The sequence below is a fragment of the Erpetoichthys calabaricus genome, chromosome 6, assembly GCF_900747795.2.
Source record: "Erpetoichthys calabaricus chromosome 6, fErpCal1.3, whole genome shotgun sequence".
NCBI lineage: Eukaryota > Metazoa > Chordata > Cladistia > Polypteriformes > Polypteridae > Erpetoichthys > Erpetoichthys calabaricus.
In genome coordinates, this window is record NC_041399.2 from 10,896,787 (window position 1) to 10,922,922 (window position 26,136).

The 26,136-nt window shown below is 39.8% G+C and overlaps 1 protein-coding gene across 1 annotated transcript in view; it reads left to right on the forward strand.

Moving 5' to 3' along the window:
- LOC114653204 (leucine-rich repeat and coiled-coil domain-containing protein 1) overlaps positions 1–26,136 on the forward strand; it is a 112,466-nt gene that overhangs the window by 47,950 nt on the left and 38,380 nt on the right. The window contains 5 exon segments of the mRNA XM_028803388.2: positions 13,307–13,478; positions 16,954–17,102; positions 21,889–21,907; positions 21,909–21,968; positions 21,970–22,095. Coding sequence (XP_028659221.2) covers positions 13,307–13,478; positions 16,954–17,102; positions 21,889–21,907; positions 21,909–21,968; positions 21,970–22,095 — 526 coding nt within the window.

Consider the following 26,136-nt stretch of genomic DNA (forward strand, 5'->3'; position numbering starts at 1 on the left):
CTGTACCATCTGCACACAGTCACCTCTGATGATCACGGGGTCCATGAAGGGCCTGGTCCTCCTAAAATCCACCACCAGCTCCTTGGTTTTGCTGGTGTTCAGTTGTAGGTGGTTTGAGTCGCACCATTTAACAAAGTCCTTGGTTAGGTTCCTATACTCCTTCTCCTGCCCACTCCTGATGCAGCCCACGATAGCAGTGTCGTCAGCGAACTTTTGCATGTGGCAGGACTCCCGAGTTGTATTGGAAGTCCAATGTATATAGGCTGAACAGGACCAGAGAAAGCACAGTCCCCTGTGGCTCTCTTGTGCTGCTGACCACAATGTCAGACCTGCAGTTCCCGAGACGCACATACTGAGGTCTGTCTGTAAGATAGTCCACAATCCATGCCACCAGTTATGAGTCTACTCCCATCTCTGTCAGCTTGTCCCTAAGGAGCAGAGGTTGGATGGTGTTGAAGGAGCTAGGGAAGTTCAGAAACATAATTCTTACAGCACCCCTGCCTCTGTCCAAGTGGGAGAGGGATCGGTGTAGCATGTAGATGATGGCATCCTCCGCTCCCACCTTCTTGGACCAATACCTTGAGATTTCCGCATTTGACTTGTACGACCAACCTTATAAAATACCAGAAATTATACAGTAAAATCAAGTCCCGACTTCTCCGTGGGATTACTTATCCACAAGTATATACTATAATTAATTTGGTATTATGCTTTAAAAAATACATGGGCAGTGAAATAGCACTAGCAGCAAATATGCCTTTGCTAGTAAATGTAAACTCTGAAACAAATATCTTTTTCAAGATTGCAGCAAAAGTACATGAGGGTAGAAATAATGGCCTGTGTAAGGTTGGTGCCACATACTCTCATAGTACACTAGGGGAACTTGGAGGAGTGCAGGTTGAGAACCACTACTCTAGAGGTCACACCTCACTAAAAATTTTGTTCAAGTTACCAGTTAGTCAAGATAACCATGCCTTGCCTGCATTTTAGGATTTAAATTAAATTACAAAGTTGGGGTAATTAAAAAAAGAAGACTGAAATTTGAAAAATAACACATGCCTCACACCTAAAATTAAAGAATGTAATTCAGCAGCTGCCGTCACCAGAAATTAAGCAGCTTTAAAGATGAGTTATCGATTATGGTTGTTATCATTTGAAGAGATAAAGACTACAATGTTAAACCAGTACCAGCCTGAGAGATGTGTCTTAAGACTAAAAAGACTTTGGCCAGTAAAGGAACCAGCATGGATACTTTTTTTTTTTCTCACTAATTGAAAGAAATTGAATTGTTGTCAATCATGAGTAAGGGAGAAGCTACATTTTCTAGTCTAACCCGGTGAAAAATGAACCAACGACAGAATGTGACACCTAGGCAGTCAATGAATATATGCAAGAAAGTGTCTGGAACTTTAACGAAAAAGAAATGTGGGTCCAGATCAGATCCAGGATGAGTTGGATAAGATGTTTAGTAGCTGAATAAATTGATACTTTAGGAAAAAAAGAAGGATATCATTTAATATAGCATCAAAACATTTGGTTCTTTGTTTGTGCCACTGATTTTTATTATTCCATATTAAAATAGAAAAGCCTAATAAAAAAATTTAATTGATAAGGAAGAAATGATGGAAACAAGCCTTCCATTGGGAGGAAAAGAAGGTGAAAAGGGTGCAACAAGAAAAAAATAACTAACAGTGAAGTAGACCATTGTTTCTCAGCCTTTTTTCTGTGGTGACACACTTACTTTAACCAAAAACATTGCAAGGCACACCACTATTTTACTAACCACAAACTGATTATATCTCTTGCACGGGCTCAACTGTCTGAAGGGGAGGGACTGCCGAAAACCCAGTAATAAAGGCAGCGTTTGCAGGCCCAGCTGCTTCGTCCCTTTGCCCGCCCCTCTCTGCCTTGGAGGTAACTTGTATACCAATTATACAAAGGTGCTGTTAGGCTTGCTGGTGACCACACACCCAGGGCAGATGGACTCTAGCAGCCTGGAGACACGTCTGAAGTGCTCTAAGTGCTGTGTCTGCAACATAGTCATCACGGAGCTGCTTATATACCATCTTCTCCAGGTATACCTGTCTCCTCTGACGGGAGATGGTCACTATCATGTTCAGATTCAAGTGCGCTACACTATTATTTCCACAGCACACGTGCATAGCTGTCATGGGGTATTACTGTGCTGCGGCACACTGGTTGACAAATACTGACGTAGTCCAAAGGAGAACAAAGCCCTTCTGTTCCAGTAGGTTTACTTATATTCATACTATGTGGGGTAGCTTGAGCACTTCTAGGATAATATGAAGCATCCATCCATCCATTATCCAACCTGCTATATCCCAACTACAGGGTCACGGGGGTCTGCTGGAGCCAATCCCAGCCAACACAGGGCGTAAGGCAGGAAACAAACCCTGGGCAGGGCACCAGCCCACCGCAGGGCACACACTCTCACACACACACACACCAAGCACACACTAGGGACAATTTAGGATCGCCAATCCACCTAACCTGCATGTCTTTGGACTGTGGGAGGAAACCGGAGTACCCGGAGAAAACCCATGCAGACACTGGGAGAACATGCAAACTCCACGCAGGGAGAACCCAGGAAGCGAACCCGGGTCTCTTAACTGCGAGGCAGCAGTGCTACAACTGCGCCACCGTAATATGAAGCAGTAACCCCCATATTGGTTTTTGCCTTCTGCCTTTTGTCAGTCTGGCTTGAGGTGGCTTCTTCTCTATCTACATCAACACTAGGCTAGAACTCTTTGGTGTCTTAGTACCCATGGGTAATTCAGTACCTCTCAAATGGCTGATTCTGACAAGTTGTCTATTCCCCAGAATGGAGTGACATGGTCCTGTCTATGTTAGGTATTAAGAGCTGCCCTCTAATAGTTACACTGAAAGGTACAGCCAGCTGGTAGCAAGGTCTCTTAGAGCCTACCCTTGAATCTTGAATAGGCAATTTTGCCACAGCTTTCCCCCATTTGGCGACAGTACCTAGGAAATATTCCTACACCTCACCAGCTTTCCACAGCTTCGTCCTTTCCCTTGGTCACCTGCTCTCTACTGCCCTAGAGAACAGTAAATGTTTTCTCCAGGGCTGCCATTTTCTCTTTCTCTCGTATTGGTGCCCCTTCATTCTATACAGGGAGACAGAAACCATGTGAACAGTTGTTCGACCTACTTACTAGATAGATAGATAGATACTTTATTAATCCCAAGGGGGAATTCACAAATATTCACTATTCCCATTATGTATATTACATATATTCACTATTCCCATTATGTACCCTTAAAACCGCGCCTTTAAGAAACTTGCCCTGCTGGTCTGTGCGACAGTAGGCATGACCATGTCATTTTCATCCATGCTGATTTCAGCTCCGTCCCTCCACTTCCATCACAATGTATTTTTTTCTCCTTGTCATTCTCTGCTGTTTTCTTCAAATGCCCAAACCATCTCGGAATGAGTTTTCTTCATTACATAACTTATCACTTCAGTGACAATCCACATTTTCAGCTCTCTATTCATCCACTTCCTTAATGAAACCCAATACAACTACTTGATCATTTTTTGTCTCAGACTGTTTTGAATTTGCCTTATAGCCCACCTTCGTCATCTTTATCCCAATACAACACACTTGCATGACATTTTTCTTTCAATTCCAGAGAAATGCCTTTAGAAAATTACACGGAGAACAGTTTAATTTCTTCCATTCACATGTCCTCTTTGTTATAACCACCATCCTCATTAATCATGTTACTTGAATAGGGGAATTTCTCTACTTTGCTCAAAACAGATGGTTAAAAAAAGTATGCAGAAACAGTGCTATTGATTGAAGTACTGTTAGTCTCCGGACTGCACAAATTGCAAGTTCTAAGAAATGTCAAGCGGAGCTCATTGACTCAGCCTGCTCTGATAGGCCAACTGTGTGTGACATTGCATCAGAAAGGGGTACATGTTTATACTTTTTCATGGATTGGCATTACTGCAAACACAGATTGTTTATCCAACTTAACAATCATATTGGATACTTCACTCTCTTTTTGTAGAGCCATTTTCATTGTTATATAAATATACAATACCAAGTCGATATTTCATTTTTCACATTGAACATTTTTACCCATCAAATTTTGTCTTTGTGAATAACCACTACAAAAAATCCTATGTTTAACATTGATTGTAAAACTCCCTGACATTTCCTTTTCTTATTATATGCAGTAAGTTTTGATTGAGAAAATGGATTGATACCCTTTAAAGATAGACTTTATATTGTATTTGACAAGAAAAATAATTGCCTTATGCTTTGATAAAATTGGATGACAAAGAAGCCCATTATTAATGTTTTATTGATTTTTATTGCATCTTAAGCCAAGTGAAGAATCATATGATGCCCGTTATTTTCTTTTCTTCCCTGTATGACTTCGAATGAAATCTAAATTGGTTATTGATTCCCGTTCGCAGGTACCTGGAGTACACCCTTTATCTGGCAGATTATCATCTCTCTTTTTTCAACAATGTTTCATTTCTTGAGCTCTGTTGTGGAATAACAAATGTAAAATTTTGTCTAGGCCTCTGTCTAAAAACTGTCGGTAATTACAGTAGTGGCAAGGGATCTGTCTGATCAATACTTTTAATCAGCTGGCATCTATTTGGAACATAATCTGTACTATGAAAACATTTGGTGATTTTCATGTAATACAGTTTTATTTTGCTTTTTCTCCTCTTTAAGAAAGTTTCAACATGGTCCATAGTTGAAATATAGTGTATAAAACATTAGTTATGTGGAGTCAAAATAATTTATTAAAATCCATCCATCCATCCATTTTCCAACCCGCTGAATCTGAACACAGGGTCACGGGGGTCTGCTGGAGCCAATCCCAGCCAACACAGGGCACAAGGCAGGAAACAATCCTGGGCAGGGTGCCAAACCACCGCAGGACACACACAAACACACCCACACACCAAGCACACACTAGGGCCAGTTTAGAATCGCCAATCCACCTAACCTGCATGTCTTTGGATACTGGAGGAAACCGGAGCCCCCGGAGGAAACCCACGCAGACACGGGGAGAACATGCAAACTCCACGCAGGGAGGACCCGGGAATCGAACCCAGGTCCCCAGATCTCCCAACTGCGAGGCAGCAGCGCTACCCACTGCGCCACCGTGCCACCCATTTATTAAAATACAACTGTGTTTTATTTTACACTACAAAATTAGCATTCATTAAAAAATATCTCGGCTGAGTTGCAAATATATCTATTTTGTATGAAAAAACAAGGCAAGACTTAAAGTTACAGACTGAACAGAGACTAATAAGTTGGTCGCTAACTGAAAGAATAAAATGCACAATCTGTGAGTGCATGCAAAGTGGAATTTAAAGTGGAATTCTATTGATCAGTGCTTGTATGGACTGGGTGTTGGGCAGGGTCGTGGGGTCCAGTGGGTGTGGGGCATCTATTGTTGGTGAAGAAAGATTCACTGATCTTGACTATGCCAACGAAGCTGTGATCTTCACAGAATCAATGGAGGCTCTGATCGGGGCACTCGAGAGACTGGACGAGGAGTCTGAGTGTCTGGGCTTGTGAGTGTCCTGATTAAAAACAACATCCAGGTATTTAATGACCTCTTAGGCACAGCCATCAGCAGTGTGTCTGTCTGTGGAGAGTGTCAACCTCGTCGAGAGGTTTACTTACCTTGGCAGTGACATTCGTGTTCTTGGTGACTCTTTTTATAAAGTCAGTAAATGGATTGGAAGATTGGGGTTATGAGGTCCCTGTAAAGGGGTGTGTGAAACTCCCAATATCTCTGCAAAAGGATGAAGGTCCAAGTCTTTAGAGTCCTGGTGCTTCCTGTCTTACTGTATGGTTGTGAGACATGGATAATATCCAGTGACCTGAGACGAAGACTGGACTCGTTCATTACTGTGTCTCTTCAGAGAATCATTGGGTACCGCTGGTTCAACTTTTAACTGGTTTAACCATGTTGCTCACGGAGTCCTGAATGAGGCACATTACCTTCATTGTGAGGGAACGTCAGTTATGGCACTACAGCCATGTGGCGCAATTCCTTGAGGGTGATCCGGCATGCAGGATCCTCATTGTTGAGGATCCGAGCAGCTGGACCAGGCCACGGGGAAGCCCACATAACACCTGGCTGCGAGAGGTAGATGGTCATTTCCTGGGGTGAGACTGGACCGCGTGTCTAGAATGTGGTTGGAACAAAGTCAAATTTTTATTTTTTATGTAGCTTATTGACAACTGGGCTTCACAAATGTAATCTGCTTAAAAATTATATGCTGGTTTATTAACATAAATTACACTGGTCAACAGCAATTTTGTCCCAGTGATTGTGATGGGTGGTCCAAACATAATTTATAATCTATCCATCCATCCATTTTCCAACCCGCTGAATCCGAACACAGGGTCATGGGGGTCTGCCGGAGCCAATCCCAGCCAACAAAGGGCACAAGGCAGGAACCAATCCTGGGCAGGGTGCCAAACCACCGCAGATAATTTATAATGGTGAATGCAAATATTAAATCAGGTTTTTTTTTTCCTATCGTCTTGTGACATCACCTTCATATTTTCATCATTCATCATAGTGGGTTAAAAATATTAATAAATAAATATCTTGTGAGTGGTGACACGTAAGGACTGGCATCCTGACTGGGTTAAAGAGGGTTGTCATACCCAGCCAGGAGGCCATAATAATAGGACAGTGAATTATAAGAAGCAACCTGGCCAGGATGGCTAATAATTCCTATCCCAGTCGGGACAGCTGGGGTGTAGCGGATGGACTGGGGGAGTTTATCCCACAACACGGAAGGTGGCAGTGCTTCTCCGGTCAGCTCCCAATCATGGGACCCATAGTCTCGAAGGCCAACCCTGTCAGTGTCCCTGGGTGCCACCAGAGGGTGCTGCCGAAAGAAGCTCTCCCTTCTACACCCTGACATTGGAAGTACTTCCGGGTCTTGTATCCATTCAGAGAGTCACAGTTGGCAGGCAGAGGACAAAGCTCATCTGGAGGAGAGGAAGGAATTGTGCTTGAGAATAACCTCTGTGAAGGTATTTGTTAAAATAAATTATTTGAACTTAGGTCTTGTGTTGGTGCTTTTGTGTTTGTAGCTTGGGAGCTGAGTGGCACCCCTACAGGTCACAATCTATTTTTTAAATATTCATCACTATCACGTTGTTATTATTATTATTACTATTGTTATTTTTATTTCAGTTATGGAATCTCTTGGACATGAACAAAACATGGATGAGTGGCACTTGTTCATTGACCCTTTTTAAAATGTCAGCTTAAAAGCTGGCCTCCTCCATATCTGAAATAAACTCATTTCTGTACATATACAGTAGCACATGCTATTGACATGAAAGAGTCGTTTAGGAACATGAAGTTACATTTAGAAAATGTTCAGTATCAGAAATATAATTAGCATATCCTTGGTGATGTAAAGGTGATTGTACTTTTGTTTGACTTTCAGCTCCTGCTGTTATTTGAGTGGGTGGGTCAGTAGGGATTAGAGGGACTGTCGGAAAGAGTGGCCAAAACATGTCTCACTTGTTCCTGGAGGAGAAAGTGTGTTAAACAATCCACTTACCTTCCTCCTCTGCCTATCAAATTTGGACTTATGTTACTTTTACAAAGGTTTTCATAAAACGCAAACAAGATTCATGTACTTGAGAAATAAATTTCCCCAAATCGATGATAACATGATTAAGAAGAAAGCTTAAAAAGATGAGAGATTTGAAGAAGAGTAGAATGAAGTTGAGAAAGCTGTGTGGCAGAACTTCAGAAGTGCTTAAGCAACCATTTTGGGGAATTGTAAGACAGAAAACTATATCAGTGACTGGGATGTCTAGTTTGTTAGTAACTCAAAACTGAGATGGACTGGGCAATGAGTGGACAGTAAAGTGTCCAGCAATGCAGTGCTTCATCCAATAAAGAAATATGTTTCGATCAAAACAAGTGTTTGTGGAGGTTAAGAGTCAATAAATGATCCAATTATTAATAAATCCAAACAGTCAAAATCAGTGGTTAAATCAGGATCATCCATAGAACCTTTATGAGCCTCAGTGCCTCAATGCCATTTGGCAATTACATGTCAGCCTTTTAGTTGGCTGGTGTTCTTACCACTGCCCCTTGGTTTCCACAAAGACTCCACGAGCCCTGATCATTTCTCCTGCTGCCCTACCATCGGCCTTCAGCAGGAGCCCACTCTGAGCAGTTAGTTGCTTTTCCTAGAGCAGTTGAACTGAAATCAGACTTCTTAAAACTGTTGCTCCGCCAAAAAAAAGTTGACTCTGTTTATCAGCCTGCAGATTCCTGACCAGGGCACCAGCTTTAAACTTGAGTAAGGTTATATACTGTATCAGTTGATTTCATGCCTATTTCAAGACATTGCACTGTTTCATGTTTTACATCTTCAGAAAGATCTTTCTTTCTCCCCATATTGCATGAGAACTGTGACTTGATTAATAATGTGGAACAACAATATCCTTAAGTAGGTTTCTCTTTAATTAAGATTACCTGGCAAATTAATTAACAAATCTGTTTGAGATTGATCCCAGTTATCTAAAAAGACAGGAGACACAAAACAAACAAGAACTTAAATTGAAAAACTAAAAACCAAATGTTTACTCAACTGAATACCTACTGATATGTCACTTACATAATAATTTAGAACACAAAAAAGAGGAGAAGTCTCCTAATAGGTGAAGTGTAGCACAGTAGCAGTTCTGGGTGAAGTCAGTCTATAGTTCCAGGGTGTTATACTATGGTTTTTTTTTTTATTTAATGTCACCGTTCACTGTGCCCACTGTTATGGATTCATTCATACAGGCAGACCAAATATGGTACACAGGGCACAGCATCTTCATTTAGAATTGCCGAGCCAAGCACAGGACTAGATAGCCACAGACAACTGGAGAATTGAATAGTCAGCCTAGAGACAGACTAGTGTATATTTCTGTCTTTTGTCAGCACAGAAACCTTTCCTTGTTGGGAGAATGGGAACTGTATATGGGCATTGTGCTATTCCTGTATGTTTGAAGGTGGGGTTTGAGTACTGTCCTGTCCTTGTTTGGATCGGGAGCCAAGAGCCTGCACATGGACCAACCTGTATTTAAGAATGGACACCTACGGCCAACACTTTGAAGCTTCTGGGCGGAAGAGTATGTCTTCTGTCCGGCTAAAATCCTTTCAGCGTGGCGACGACAGATGACGGACTACACAGATCAAGTCTCCTGCATGCTTGATATGTCTGTCATAAGCTTCCCATTTGTAATACCACGTGATACAATCAATAAAAGAGCTACAATTATCCTAACTTGTCCTGTAAGCTCGTAACCGTCATTTTGCATGCTGGGTGGGATAATACTTTTTTTATTTAAATTCAGGTTATTAAAACGCCGCAATTGAAAAGAACACCCTTCCAGAGAGCTAATACCTCTCTTCAGGAAACACAGGGTCAAGTGCATTGCGTCTGTGGGCCAACTCCTTCTAGACTAGGGGCCTTGCTTAAAAAGCTTGTGTGTTCACCAAAAAAGAGGCTTGAAATGTCCAGATGCAACTTCTCACACAAATGTGAGGGGAAGATGTGTATATTTAAGAGAACTCTCACCTAAGCGTATGTAACATTTCTGAGAAACTGGGAAATGACAACACCCTTGATCACATAGAGAAATGTAGCCAAACCAGCTAAATAACTGCTCATGTATATAATGATTTATATCACTAGCTGTTATTAGAATGTGACAAATGTATAATACCTTAAAGGTGATGAATGTGAGTTACAGACTGCATTTTAGTTCCCTTTTAGGAGGGCCAGTTCTGCTAAATTGCCCTGAATAATATTTATTTTCTTTGTCAGTTTACTGTACACACGTGTACCCAAAAATCTATGCAGGGTAGAAACGGCTTGGACGCACACAGACTGCCTGCAGGTAATTAGTACAGTTTAAATTAAATTCTAAAGTTTCAACCGATGAAACTATTATTATTGCTAGGGACACACATGTACACAGCAGCAGATGCTGGTGTCAAAAGCTGTTCAATAGTCAATCCCGACTGTGAGGTGCTGTGAGACCCTTGGGATCACACTGTGTGCACCCTTTGTTTCTGTGAAAAAGTGACTCTTAAAAAGAAATCATGTGGTCAAAGCAATCTCTCAAAGGCTAAGAGGGAGAACAAAATGCTGTTTCTCTACAAGTAAACAAAAATCTTAGATCCTTTGAAAAGAGTTATGTTGCTTACCGAAAGCATTAGTCCCTTAACAGTACAGTAAAACAAAATTTATACAGCATCTACATTGTATCAGGTACTGAATTATACTGTAAGTAATCTAGAGACAATTTAAAGTATACAGGAGGATGTGCCTAGGTGTTCTGTAAATACTGTACCATTTTATATGAGGAAGTTGAGCATCCACGGAGGGTCCTGGTACTAATCCCCCTGCAGATAAGGAGGACCAACTGTAAAGTCACTAATCGCAGTACACATTTTATTTTGTTGTCACGTTTATCACCTAACCTTCCTTTTTTCGTTTAATGGAATTAATTGGTGTACACTTATTAAAAAAAAAAAAAAATCTTTTTGCTGTGTTCAGAGTGGTTGCTATTTGACTAAACAAAAAAAGTTTACTATTTTTATACTACATTTTATGAGTAGCACAATCTAGTAGTCTACTATCTATGAAGAATGATGCACAGCCTTCAAAGCTACTTGTACTCTAAATAAACTTAGTCAGTTAGAGTTGCAAAACTTAAAAGAGATTCCGTTTTAATTCAAAGACCAGGCATTTCAGAGGCATTGTGTCCCAGGAATTTAGCTCATGAAAAATGTTGTAACAAAGCTTTAATAAATATAAACATTGTGACTTTGGAAGGAGATGAAAATGTTTTGCAGTAAATATACAGTACTTGATGAGGTAGTGCAATACTCTCTCATTTTTCGCATCATGTTTGTTTCCGTGATACTTTCTGCTGTTAAGCATCTACAGATGCTTTGTTTGCTCCCATCCTAAATGTTGTTCATCTTTGCGTGAAATTGTAACGCTCACCTAAACATTAATTAACATTCATCTTTTAACAGTATTTCACAACTGAATAGTGGGGCAGCACTGTTTTGCTTCTGTATGAAAGTTTAGTACCGTATATGCTCACATATAAGTTGGGGTCTTGAAACCTGAAAAATCGATCATAAAATCAGACCCCGACTTATACGCCCGTTCAATAATGCGACACTTATTATTATTATTTATTTGTTTTTTTTTTTTTACATCTTCTTGCTTCCGCCAATCTCACATCAGTTTCTCAGAAGCATCGAATTTTGTTGCAGCAGCGCAGTTACCAATTTCTTTTGCTACTTCAACGATGTTTAATTTAAAACCAGCTTCATATTTTCTTCTGATCGAATGCTCTATCATAGATAAGGGATGATCTTATGATAAAGGTGTATGAGGGTGTGAGACACAAAAAACACAAATCAGTGCAAACGTTGCTTCGGAATAGTTTGGGTATTACTGTGTGGTCACATAGACACAATAGAGAGAGAGAGAGGTTAGGAGCATATGCTGATACAACGCATTGCTGCACCCAAATAGAATAAAAAGGCAGTGAACTCCGTGGTTACTTTCTCAGGTGGACGTTAGCATATCAAAATCTCTTATACCAATAGCATGAGTTTTCTGCAATCGACTTATACGACCAACATTATAAAATACCAGAAATGATACTGTAATATCAAGTTCCAACTTATCTGCGAGTATATACGGCAATTTATTTTGATAGTATTAGATCAGTTTAAATTTACTTCGTGGAAATGTTCATTTTTGTAACCTCATTATAAATGTACATTTGTGTGCAGTACTGAATATATAATGCTTTAAACATGTTATTTCTTGTTTGGGGCCATTTGTTGCATTTTGTTTGTGGTTATCGTTCCGTCTGTGTCTTTTGTTATTTGAGGCATGGTTGTTCAGCTCAGGTCACATTTATGACCACCTTAATTGATCCAGAACAGCTAGCAGATGTTTCCCTAGTCCACAAGGTACATTTAAAAGAGCATTGCACCATTAGAATCCACTCAAAATGAATTTAGTTTTTTGTCTCCATTGACTGCAATTCATTTCACAGAGTTTGGCGAAAGAGACAGACAGTATCATGATTTCACCCAGCTCATGCAGAAGCAAACTCCATGAGATTTATTCATCAGTACTAGTACAAGAAAGGACAAAGCCGGTTATACTTCCTTAGAAGGCTGGCTTCCTTCAACATCTGCAATAAGATGCTGCAGATGTTCTATCAAACAGTTGTGGCGAGCGCCCTCTTCTACGCAGTGGTGTGCTGGGGAGGCAGCATTAAGAGGAAAGACGCCTCACGCCTGGACAAACTGGTGAGGAAGGCAGGCTCTATTGTTGGCATGGAGCTGGACAGTTTAACATCTGTGGCAGAGCGAAGGGCGCTCAGCAGGCTCCTATCAATTATGGAGAATCCACTGCATCCACTAAATAATGTCATCTCCAGACAGAAGAGCAGCTTCAGCGACAGACTGCTGTCACTGTCCTGCTCCACAGACAGATTGAGGAGATCGTTCCTCCCCCAAACTATGCGACTCTTTAATTCCACCAGGGGGGGTAAACGTTAATATTTAACATTATACATAGTTATTGTCTGTTTTTTTTCACCTGTATTATTATCATTCTTTAATTTAATATTATTTATTGTATCAGTATGCTGCTGCTGAAGAATGTGAATTTCCCATCGGGATTAATAAAGTATCTATCTATCTATCTATCTATCTATCTAGTGATATCCATTGCAGTATGTGTCGTTTTCAGTGAAATGTGTTTAATTGTCTTTTTTTTTTTTTTTTTTGCAGTAAAAATATTTATAATTCATATCTTTGTACTGTATATGTCAATTCAGATCTTTATTAAACATTTATTTATTACTAACCATTGAACAAATACTAAAATGTAGTGCAAGAACAGAGCCCACAATTTGATCTATGTCAACCTATGTATTATTTTTTGTAATTAGATGTAATAGTGTTTTTGCTGTATTTTGTTTACATACTGCACTAATGTATTTAATCATTCTGAATTTAGTTATAGGTCATTTAGGATTACTTATACATTTATTTAAAAAAATACATTGCTATTCTGTTTTCACTTTGTTATGCCCTGTGAACATTGTTCAGTCTTAACAAAAGTCACTAAACATGACATATTTCTGTGTGTTCTGTGTTCAACGAGGCTTAATAATTGAGCTTTTCTTTTGTTTCTTTCTGCCTACAGGGGCAAGGATGTGTTTCCCGATGAAACTCTTAGTGAGTCTACTGCTAAATCAAATCCTTCTGACGTGAGTAGCTTGAAGAGCAAGATGAAGAAAAAGCAAGTTGAACCAAAATATAAAAAGTCCACTCCTGCAAACAAGAAGATTACTTTTACAGAGGAATCCACATACAGGGTAAAGTGTGTTTCTTCTGGTTTTCTTCTTAGAAAACTCTTAAACTCATAGTTGGTAAGACCAGATAAAGTTATTTGTTGGCTGAACAGAGTTTTTATGTGGGGATCAGTTTGATTTCACTTCTGTAAGCTTGATCCAGAATTTTACCTGTTTCAATTCCGACAACTGTAATTCGAAAACTAAAACTGTATTTTTAATGGAAGTCCTTACAAAATGTTTTTGTAAAAGGTAAGTTAAATCAAAAAAGTATTAATCTTGAAATTATTACACTACTGGTCAAAAGTTTTAGAACAACTCTGTTTTTTGCAGTTTTTCTTCAAATTTAATCATTTGAAATGCAGTGAATGACCTAAAATGGTGACCAGGTAAGTAGTAAACTGCCAGAGGTTTATATTTAACGTTTAGGTTAACAAAAACTGAAACAAATTTCAAAATATTGCAAATGGGCTTTCTTCAGGGAACAACTAATAGGTTACAACCTACTAATGTTCTGCAGCAATTAAAGCAAATTAAGCCTTGGAAGTTGAAGCAAACAATTTTCACAGGTGTTCCAACTTCTGCTGATTACTTAAAAACCCTCTGTGTGTCTTAAAGCAGAGTTGAAACTGACTGCATTACTACACCATCTGAAGTACTTACTACTCGGACAATGGCATAGAACAAATAAACAGTGGCAAATATAAATAAAAGTAAGTCAAGGAATCATTAAGTGCACAAAATTGTAGTCAAGTTTTTGATTCATCAAAGTTCCCATCTTTTACTGATGTAATAGCCAAACTGTAGTAACCCTTTTGATTCAGTTCAAGTCACCAACTGTACTTCCAACAAAAGAGCCCCAGACCATCACACTTTTTCTTCCATGTTGACAGTTGGTATCACACACTGAGGAACCATACTTTTACCAACTCAATGGTGTACGAACACCCAGTGTAATGAACTAAAGATTTAAAACTTTAATCCATCGCTCTATAAGACTTTCTTTCAGTCTGCAGCAGTACATAGGTGGAATTTAAAGGCCCTATTTAATCCTTTAAAGATTGGCTTTCTTCCTGCCGGTCGCCTATCAAACCTGAAGCACAAAGTCTCTTCTTCACAGTAGAAACTGAGACTTGCTTTATTAGGTCACTGTTAAGCTGTGCTTGAAGATGTTAAGATTTGCATTGGGTGTGATGAGGATGGACAGGATTAGAAATGAGGACATTAGAGGGTCAGCTCAGGTTGGACGGTTGGGAGACAAAGTTAGAGATGGTTTGGACATGTGCAGAGGAGAGATGAGGGGTATATTGGGAGAAGGATGTTAAAGATAGAGCTGCCAGGCAAGAGGAAAAGAGGAAGGCCTAATAGAAGGTTTATGGATGTAGTGAGAGAGGACATGTAGGTGATGGGTGTGACAGAGCAAGATGCAGAAGAGAGGAAGGTATGGAAAAAGATGATCCGCTGTGGCAACTCCTAACGGGAACAGCCAAAAGAAGAAGAAGAAATTAAGCTGTGGCTGAAGCCGTTGTGCTGTAAGGCGCCAATCGTGTAAGCTGGTGACCCTCAGAAACTTGTCTTCTTACTGGGTGGTGACTTTGGGTCTGCCAGATCTCTTCCTATCAGAGTATCTTCTAGTTTCCTATTGCCTTTGGATTGTGTAGGACACCATGGGACTCACTGACATTTTTTTTTTTTTTGCAGTCTCTCTAAATGAAAGACTATCTTAAATCATTCTTGAGGCAGAATGAACACTTAATTGTCGGCTTAACTGAAAAATTAAGGAAAGCGTACTAAGTAATTGCAGCACAAACACGGACTTAATCAGTTTTAATGCGAAAAGATGCCGACGAAAGAAGAGAAGAAGCGGGCCACTAGGGTGGAAAAAAGAAGAGCTGCTCAGGAAGCAGCAAGCGCATCAACCTCTTAGTAAACAAATGCTAAATGTACAGAGAAAGAGTAGGAAAACTAAGAATGCTCAAATGAAGTGTATTCACTGCACGTTATTGTGCAGTGCGCTGTTACTGGTATGTGATATTTTGAAATTTACTTTTTTTTTTAGGCTTTAATTTAAAGTTTAGGTTAACAAAAACTATGTCAGTTTCCTGCTTACCTTTTCCCCATTTTGGGTAATTCATTGCATTTAAGCTGATTAGATATGAAGAGAAACTTTGCCCAGTAGTGTATCTGGTAAAAACATGTAGTGTACATGGTGTTCAAGTGCAGAAAAATGTATCTTTGGCATTTTTTTTGCAATTCGCTAGCAACTCTGAAAGTGGTGCGTGACATTTTAATTAACGTCTGTTGATGTAACAGGGAGTTTCTGCTTTGTGAGTGTTTCAGATTTGTTTTATATCCCAGGCTTGCATACCTTTGTTTGCGAGATGCTTTTGTTATGCCATAGTTCACACATCTAAACGTAGGGATAAACAAAACACTGAATACCTTTTCATGTGATAACCGATTTATTGTCTATGGAGCTCCTTAAAGTTATTCTTATTATTTTGTGAGTGCCATCAGTTTGGAGAAGACCATCTCCATCTCCAAGCAGATTGACATTCCTGTGACAACAGTAGCAAATATTATTAAGAAGTTTAAGATCCATGGGACTGTAGCCAACCCCCCAGGACATAGCCATAAAAGTAAAATCGACCCCAGAATAGACAGAAGGACTATGAGATTGGTAGACAGAAAGCCAAGGACAACTTCCAAAGACATACAAACTGAAGGTCAAGGATCTTCAATGTCTGAACGCACCATCCATTGCTTTATGGAAGAAGACCCAAGAGGACTCCAGTGTTGAAAGAAAAACATAAAAAAGCTAAATTGTATATTGACAAGCTTCTGTGAGAATGACCTTTAGACAGATGTGACAAAACTGGAGCTTTTTGGCAAGTCACATGGACTTTAATGTCCAAAGTTGAGAAAATGATTTTTCAAATAAAAAAACACCATACATACTGTGAAACAGTGAGGAGGCTCGGTTAAATTTTGGGGTTGCTTTGCTGCGTCTGGTAAACGTACCTTGATTCTATGCAGGGAACAATGAAATCTCAAGACTATCAAGACATTCTGGAGTGAAACATACTGCCCAATGTCAGAAATCTTTGTCTCAGTCGCAGGTCATGGATCCTCCAACAGGATAATTTAAATGTTACATACAATCTCATTTTCTCAATTTAAATGTACTGGTACAAAGGTAATATGAACCCAAAATGAAAAGATTTTTATTGTGAACAATGTTAACTGCCATAGCTGTGATACATAACTAAACTGTGAATATTTCCACATTGCTGAGAGTAACAAAATTGCATTTTATTTTTAAAGGAGTTTTACAATGTGTAGCAACACATGACTCTGACAGCAGCCACAACTGACTTAGTGAAAAGGAGAGATGCACGACTGGGTTGATTATACTTTTAAAGAAACTTTTTGTTGAATTCTGTTTTATATGGGTAACAGTTTGATGTGTTCGTAAGTACTTGTGCTATATACCTTCTAGGCACTTGTTGAGGAACTTGATCAAGAAAAGGAAAGAAGATGGAAAGCTGAGAAGGCAGTTGAAAAATTAACAGATCAGATTAAAAGTTTACAAGATCAAGTAACCGAAGAAAAGGATCTGCAAAGCATGGCTGTCCATACCACAGATAGGTAAGACAAAGTTGGAATACGTAATATCCTGGCTGCAAAAGTTTGAAAATTATTGAGCAGAGATATTCACAAGACTGAGTACAAAATAGAACTGAATACTTGGAGGTACGATGGCGGTTTTAAGGTCTGGTGGAGGAAATGATGTCATCTATCCCGGAGCCGGAAGTGACGTCATCAGAGGTGCCGGGACCTGGCGAGATTTCCCGGGAATGGTCTGCAAGGAACTGAGAGAGACAGTCGGCATACTCTGCCACACCCTGGTCTGATGTGGTATTACATTTACTCAAGCCCTTTAGCTGTCTACTAATCGCACGTGTGTGACAACTGTTACAAAATCTTAACATAGGCATAATTTGGTCTTAATAACATGTGCAAAGCTTCAGTAAAGTGGTTATTAGTTTGTGCGATGTGAATTACTTTACTTTGGGATGGTTAGAGGTGAGAGAGACGCTTTTTTCTTGCTAATTTATACTTCAGTACAAGCTCTGTGAGTCCTTTATATTCACAAGTAATTTTAGTAGTGTGTCAAAGACTTTTTGTATACCACACTGCACAGTGATGAATAACCACATTATAAGAGCAAGAGAAGGTATTCTCAAATAGCAGTATGTGAGTAATGGATGCAATTTTTGCAGTCCCTAAGCTAAAGTGCGGCCAATTTTGTTACTCTGTGACATCCAAAGCTGTGCACAGCATGGTAAATAAAATGCATGCATTCAATATTTTGCCTGAACAAGTTGCAGGTGTCTGATAAAGTCTACCTATGCGCTTTAAATGAATCTGTGAAAATTAATATTCTGTCTGTACTGTATGTAGAAATACGGAATGGCAGAGTCTTTTAAATAAACCTTTTTCACTTACTGGTGAACAGCAATCTAAGATCAGGCTTCATGGTTAGATTCCAGTATACTTGTTTCATATTTATAAAGATTAATGGCTTGTTCTTTGTCAGTCCCTTCCTCTTAGAGCTGTGTTGTCAGTAGTTATTTGCTCTTTGCATTGTTACCAATGGAAAATTGTAGTAGTAGTTCATAAAATGCAACACTAATTCATTACATATAAAGGATGTGTTTTTACTGCTTCTTCTTCTTTCGGCTGTTCCCGTTGGGGGTTGCCACAGCGGATCATCTTCTTCCATCTCTTTCTATCCTCTGCATCTTGCTCTGTCACACCCATCACCTGCATGTCCCGTCTCACCCTTCCATAAACCTTCTCTTAGGCCTTCCTCTTCTCCTCTTCCCTGGCAGTTCTATCCTTAGCATCCCAGCAGACTCTGGACAAACTAGCATATTAATTCTGTTAGACCTCAGTGCAGCATTTGACACTGTCAGACATGACATCCTACTGTCCAGAATGGAGAACATGCTGGGTATCTCTGGCACTGCCCTCCAGTGGTTCAAGTCTTATCTGAGTGATAGGCAAGAGTTTGTTAGTCTTGGCAACAGCAGATCCAACTCCGTGCCAGTCACACAAGGAGTCCCTCAGGTCTCTGTCCTTGGTCCTCTGCTTTTCTGTATTTATATGCTTCCCCTTGGCCATATTATCCGTAGTTATGGATTGGGTTATCATTTTTATGCAGATGATACCCAGCTCTACTTCAATGTTAAAAGTGGAACTTCATCAAAGCTTTCTCAGCTCACAACCTGCCTTAGTGAAATTAAAACCTGGATGGAGCAGAACTCGTTAAAATTAAATTGCAATAAAACTGAACTCCTGCAAATTGGGACTAAAATGCAAACTGTAATAAAATGAGCTCCTTCCCAGTCCATCTTGGCAGAGATCTCATCAGACCTGCCTCTACTGTAAAAATTCTTGTTGTCATTTTTGTTTCCTCCCTCACTTATTCCACCCACATAAATCACATTAAGAAACTTTCTTACTTTCACCTCCGTAACATATCCCGTGTTCGCTCCTTCCTCTCCTTCTCTAATGCTGAGAAACTTGTCCATGCTTTTATCACATCCCGCATCGATTATTGTAATTCCCTACTGGCAGGTGCCCCTTCTAATCTTATATCACAGCTCCAGCTTATTCAAAACTCAGCTGCAAGAGTCCTTACTCGAACCAGCAGCAGCGAGCACATCACACCCATCCTGCTCCGTCTTCACTGGCTACCTGTGTCCTACAGAATCGAATATAAAATCCTACTAATAACCTACAAAGCTTTAAATAACCTCGCACCAAACTACATCAGTGACCTCCTCCATCACTATGTGCCTGCCCGCCCACTAAGGTCCTCTGATTCTGGTAATCTTGTTGTGCCCCTCACTAATCTACACTCCATGGGTGACAGGGCCTTCAGCTGTATAGCGCCCAGACTCTGGAATGACCTACCAAAATTAATCAGGTCAGCTGACTCCATGAATTCCTTTAAAAAACAACTCAAAACTCATCTGTTCAGGAAGGCTTTTAGCTCTATTTGACTTTATTACCTTTCTCTCAGTTTACATCTCTGTCAAGACGCCAATGTAACCTGTATGTGTGTGCTAGACCATCAATTATGTTGTCTGTTTTTTTTTTTTCAGAATTTACTGTCTTAATCTTCTTTATTTATTTATCTGGTTTGTACAATGCTATATACTGTATATTCTGCCGTTCTTTATTATATTCTGTAAGTGCCTTGAGCATGGGAAAGGCGCTATATAAATAAAATGTATTATTATTATTATTATTATCCTTCTCCCAATATACTCAGCATCTCTCCTCTGCACATGTCCAAACCAACACAATCTCACCTCTCTGACTTTGTCTCCCAACCGTCCAACTTGAGCTGACCCTCTAATGTCCTCATTTCAAATCTTAGCATCTTTAACTCTGCCACCTCCAGCTGTGTCTCCTGTGCCACCGTCTCCAACCCATATAACATAGCTGGTCTCACTACTGTCATGTAGACTTTCCCTTTCACTCTTGCTGATACCCGTCTGTCACAAATGACTCCTGACACTCTTCTCCACACATTCCACCCTGCCTGCACTCTCTTTATCACCTCTCTTCCACAATCCCTGTTACTCTGTACTGTTGATCCCAAGTATTTAAACTCCTCCACCTTCACCAACTCTACTCCCTGCATCCTCACCATTCCACTGACCTTCCTCTCATTCACACACATGTATTCTGTCTTGTTCCTACTGACATTCATTCCTCTCCTCTCTAGAGCATATCTCCACCTCTGCAGGGTCTCCTTGACCTGCTCCCTACTCTTGCTACAGATTACAATGTCATCAGCAAACATCATAGTCCACGGGGACTCCTGTCTAATCTCATCTATCAACCTGTCCATCACCATTGCAAATAAGAAAGGGCTCAGAGCTGATCCCTGATGTAATCCCACCTCCACGTTGAATGCATCCATCACTCCTACCGCAGACCTCACCACTGGCACACTTCCCTTGTACATATTCTGTACCACTCTTACGTACTTCTCTGCCACTCCCGACTCGGGGCACCCTGTCATATGCTTTCTCCAGGTCCACAAAGACGCAATGCAACTCCTTCTGGCCTTCTCTAAACTTCTCCATCAACATCCTCAGAGTGAACATTGCATCTGTGGTGCTCTTTCTTGGCATGAAACCATACTGTTGCTCACTAATCATCACCTCACTTCTCAACTGAGTTTCCACTACTCTTACCTATACCTTCCTGCTGCGGCTTATCAATTTTATCCCCCTATAGTTGCTACAGTCCTGCACATCCCTCTTATTCTTAAACAGCGGCACCAGTACACTTCTTCTCCACTCTTCAGGCTTCCTCTCACTTTCCAAGATTCCATTAAACAATCTGGTTAAAAACTCCACTGCCATCTCTCCTAAACACTGCCATGCTTCCACAGAGTAAACAAAGAAAAGGATCAGGAAAAGAGATGTATAGTCATTCAAAAGATCTGTCTTCAAACGTAAACCAAAGCTGAAGAAATGTCCCTTTTAATTTGTAACCTTACTACGCTAAAGACATTGGCTATTAACTGCAATCTCGGACAAAGACTGCTTACCTTTTGTCCTATTGCATCAAAAACTTCATTAATGCTGTATTAAACACATATTTTCTGTGATTCAAAACTCTAAATAGGTGAAACAAAAGGGAGAAAAACATGAAAAAGGTCACATATGTCATTAATGAACATTATGTTGCTCTGTAGTGCATGCTTTGCATGTGTAGTTAATGTGAGTCAAACACTATGTTTATTATTCGTCTCTTCAAAAATGAATTAAGCTGTTCTTTTATGAATAAAGAAAGTCTGAGGAAATACATATGACAGAAGCATGGAAAATCTAAATTAAGTTCCAGAAAAAAATCTATCCCATCTTCTGAGCCCCAGTTAATCCACTTCAGAGTTACTGGGAGCCAAAGCAGCATTGCAGCAGTAGCATCCCCTACAATAGCATTAATTATATGGTAGCATTGTATCTTTAGGAAAGAGGATATTAGTCTAATGTGGAAAATGTGTAGATCTAATTGTTGCACTGCGAAATAGACAAAAAGAATAGATTTACTCTGACATTTAAAGCAATACATTTACTCAGGTATTTAAAACAGCAGTACAGACCATTAGACGACATGGAAACCATTTAAAATAGTCCTCCCAGATTATTGTTTAAATACAAAACAATACTACAAAAGCTAACTTACTAAGTAAAAATGAAAGTTTAAATCATCATTATCATTTCACAAATAATGCGGATTTAGTATATACCAAGAAGTCACCCAAAATTTCCTTTGGCTATACACCCACCAGCAGTTGTTTTTAACCTCACAGGGCATCTCCATAACCATGTTGTGTTCTTTCTAGACTAAAAGAATTGCTTTTTAAAAGAAAAAGCATCAAAGAGCCACCTTCAAGCCAGCGTGCATGAACTAACTGAAAAAAATTGAATCTCTTACTGATGAATTAAAGCAAGCCCGGACTGCTGAGGAACAGCAGAGAAAAGCACTGAAGAATTTAAAAGACAACATAACAAGGACAGAAGCAGAAAGATTACAGCAGCATACCGTGGAGGTAATTTGTTAATTTATATATCTTCCCATTATGTTTTTTTTTTCATTCCAAAAGGATTGTAGAAGGATTGTGTTCTGATCGTTTTTTGGTGAAACTCACAAGCTCTTGTCTTAAGTCATTTTGCTTAAAGCTGATGTCACTTAATACTGTAATGTCATGCAGATGAAGTCTGGGGCTGAAAATTGCTGGAAACGTCATTTTATGTGACAAAATATTTTATTAATCGGTGTGTACTGCAGAATGCTTCCTAGGGTCACAAATAGAGAAGGCATTCTTATCTTTGAGCTGCAGAAACCATTTTTGTAATCCTAGCTGAGTTGAGAGAGCAATAATTTACAAAAGGTTTTACAAATCATACACTCACAAGATGAATTCGGAGAACTCTGGCTCATTTTCTCTTTTCTTAGAGAGGCAGCAATTACAGACATTGTGAGAATTATCCAAAGTAAAAACAAACTTGTTTATAATTCAGTATTCTTCACAGTGGGGAAATTTAGAGTAACAAACCAGATGGGGCTGCATGTCTTGGTGAAAATGCATGAAGTACATTCATATTCCTCAAAGGGTGCACCTCAGGGTTTCATTATTCCTGAGTTTAGTCCTATATATTTTAAAATAAAGGTGAACATCTCTTGTAAAAGGCGGCACAGTGGTTAGCTGTCTCACAGCACCAGAGCTCTGATTTTCAGTCCCAGTCTGGATATTGATTAGTTGAAGTTTTTTACAATAATGTATCTGTGTTGGTTGTTTTCAAGATATTGTTTTTTTTATTTAAACCAGAGACATGTGTAAGGTTAATTGGCAACTTTAAATCAGCCCTTTCTGGGCAAGTGTGGGTAAGTGAGCCAGATGTTTTATTGTAGAAAGGTTTTGGTGTGACCTTATCCTAAAAAATACTTTTATTCTTTGTTACGTAGACTCACAGATATGCCTCCCAAAATCTGTTCTTGTTCTCCTGTCCTTGCACTCACCTGGGCCTCTTTTTGTGGATTCAAACGTGAAAATATGTGAAAGCCAAAGATTTAGAAAACCTGGCATGCACACATTTGTATAAAATTTACCCCTTATAAATCACAATCACCTTGTAAATATGCATACATGAACATACTTGAAATGCCACCCTGAAACATCGATATATGGAGCATGCAAATCAACCTCATACATATGCTACAGGACTTCATTGGCTGGTAGAACAGCCTCCCAACTGATGCATCAAGACCCTGCCAGCTGCATTCAAGAGTATCTGGCATTATTGCACCTCTGCTCTGCATTCTGAGGGTCTGGGAAATGCATAAGCGTCTGAGCGGATGACCACTTTCACCTGGCGCATGTAATGAGATGATTGCTGTTGCAATAAAGAGTACAGTCCGTATGAATAATTGAGGGTTCAGCCAGTTATTTTACCAATAAGCCAATCATGTACAGCAGGGGTCCCCAACCACCGGTCCGCGACCCACTACCGGGCCGCAGCCGTCTGACAGCCGGGCCACGAGAGAACTGCCGGCAACGGAGACTCACTCAGACTTTTCAGAATGCTTGGCGGGCGGGGCTTTGCAGCGGCGCAGAGAGAGGAGAGAGACCGAGGTGAGAGAGTATTACAACAAAGTATTGTTACGGTCCCGACAGTTTCCCCACATGACACGAATCTATAGAAATCGCGTTACTACGAAGTTCATTCAGCAGATGCTTTCATTACAACGAAGTGACCTTGAAATGCCTGAATGAATCATCCACAGAGCAGTTAGATCTGTGGTCGCAGCTCAGATGTGCACGTTTGCACAACGATCCCCAAACAGAAACATTGTAAAAAAAATTCTTTCTTCGAACTTTCCTCGTAGTTTTTTTTTTTGCTGTTTTTGTTTTCTGTGGTTTTCAGTGATACCTTTTGCTTATTGCTTGTCAACATTTGAAAAACATCCATTGGAATTTAACTCATTGTCACCCTCCTATAGAAACGGCACACACGAAAAAAACGATAACAGTGTTAATGTTTGTGATGTGCAATCTGTTGGAATGGCAAATGCAAAGCATATGTCTTTGTTATACGCAAAAAAAGAAGAAAAATCTCAGGTTGCAAACGTATGCGAACTGCTTAATAACTTAATAATAATAGAAATGTTATGTAAATTGTGTATAAACCGGTCCGTGGAAAAATTTGCATCTAATAAAGTGGTCCTTGCTGTCAAAAAGGTTGGGGACCACTGATGTACAGTACCGTTATGTCTGCCACAGCTGCTTTGCTTCAAAATAAACAATTTATGGGTTGACCCAGGCCACACAGAAACAGCATTTGCTATCCACACTTTGGCATCACAGATGTCTTGTTAATGGAATGTTACTGCTCACAGTTAACCAAAGCACCTTCATTCTCACTAGATCCCTTTATTGCAATGAGTGCAGGAAATTCCTCCAATTACGGTAGGAGGACCACCGGATACAACTGCAAATATCCTTTTTTTTGTTGGTAAAAATTTGTTTTGTTTTATGTATGTACACCCATACAAAAAGTGGATGTAGTGAATCACCAGTCTGTTACATGGGTTTCAGCATAGCGGGCATAATGGAAAGAAGCTTGGCTGATGTATTCCTGACCAGTCGACGAAATCCCTGAGAAGTAACAACAAGTAGCCAATATAAACTGCCGAAGAAAATAAACTTTATTCAGTGCAAATATGCAGCATTGGCCCTCTTAAAAGGGAACTAAAATGCAGTCTGTTCCTCACATTCATCATCATAACTGCTTGTGATAAGTCATTATACATGTGAGCCGTTATTTAGCTGGTTTGGCTACTTGATCAAGGGTGTTGTCATTTAACAGTTTCTCATAAATATACGCATGTTCCCCTCACGTTTGTGTGAGAAGTTGCGTCTGCACATTTCGAGCCTCTTTTTGTGAATATGCAAGCTTTTTAAACGAGGCCCCTAGTCTAGAAGGAGTTAACCCACAGACGCAATGTACTTGCGCCTGGAAGTACACACTGACTTCACCCAGAACTGCTACTGTGCTACACTTCACCAATTAGGAGACGGCTCCTCTTTTTTTTTGTACACTGTTATCCACATTATTATGCAAGTGACTTATCAGTAGGATTTCAGTTGAGTAAACATTTGATTTTTATTTTTTCAATTAAAGTCCTTGCTTGTTTTGTGTCTCCTGTCCTTTTAGATAACTGGGATTAATCTGTGACAGATTTTTTTAATTAGTTTGCCAGGTGATCTTAATTAAAGGGAAGCCTACTTAAGGAGGTTGCTCCACATTATTAAGTGAGTCACAGTTCTCATGCAATATGGGAAGAAAAAAGATATTTGTGAAGATGAAAAATGTGAACTAGAACATGAAAACAATTGATATTTCACAAAAACAGAAGAGAAACTTAGAAAAGATTTCTGTACGATTCACAGCGTGGATGTATTTGGTCAGATAAAGTCTTATTAACTCTTTTAGGTGATCAGTCTGATCAGTCGGCCCAGTCTGAGGTCCTTAGGGACAGGACGACTGGTTGCAATCGAGGGAAAGATGAATGCGGCCAAGTACAGGGATATCCTGGAAAAAACCTTCTCCAGAGTGCTAAGGACCTCAGACTGGGCCGAAGGTTTACCTTCCAACAAGACAATGACCCTAAGCACACAGCTAAAATAACGAAGGAGTGGCTTCACAACAACTCTGTGACTGTTCTTGAATGGCCCAGCCAGAGCCCTGAGTTAAACCCAATTGAGCATCTCTGGAGAGACCTAAAAATGGCTGTCCAACAACGTTTACCATCCAACCTGACAGAACTGGAGAGGATCTGCAAGGAGGAATGGCAGAGGATCCCCAAATCCAGGTGTGAAAAACTTGTAGCGTCTTTCCCAAGAAGACTTATGGCTGTATTAGCTCAAAAGGGTGCTTCTACTAAATACTGAGCAAAGGGTCTGAATACTTAGGACCATGTGATATTTCAGTTTTTCTTTTTTAATAAATCTGCAACAATTTCAAAAATTCTTTTTTTTGTCTGTCAATATGGGGTGCTGTGTGTACATTAATGAGGGAAAAAATTTATT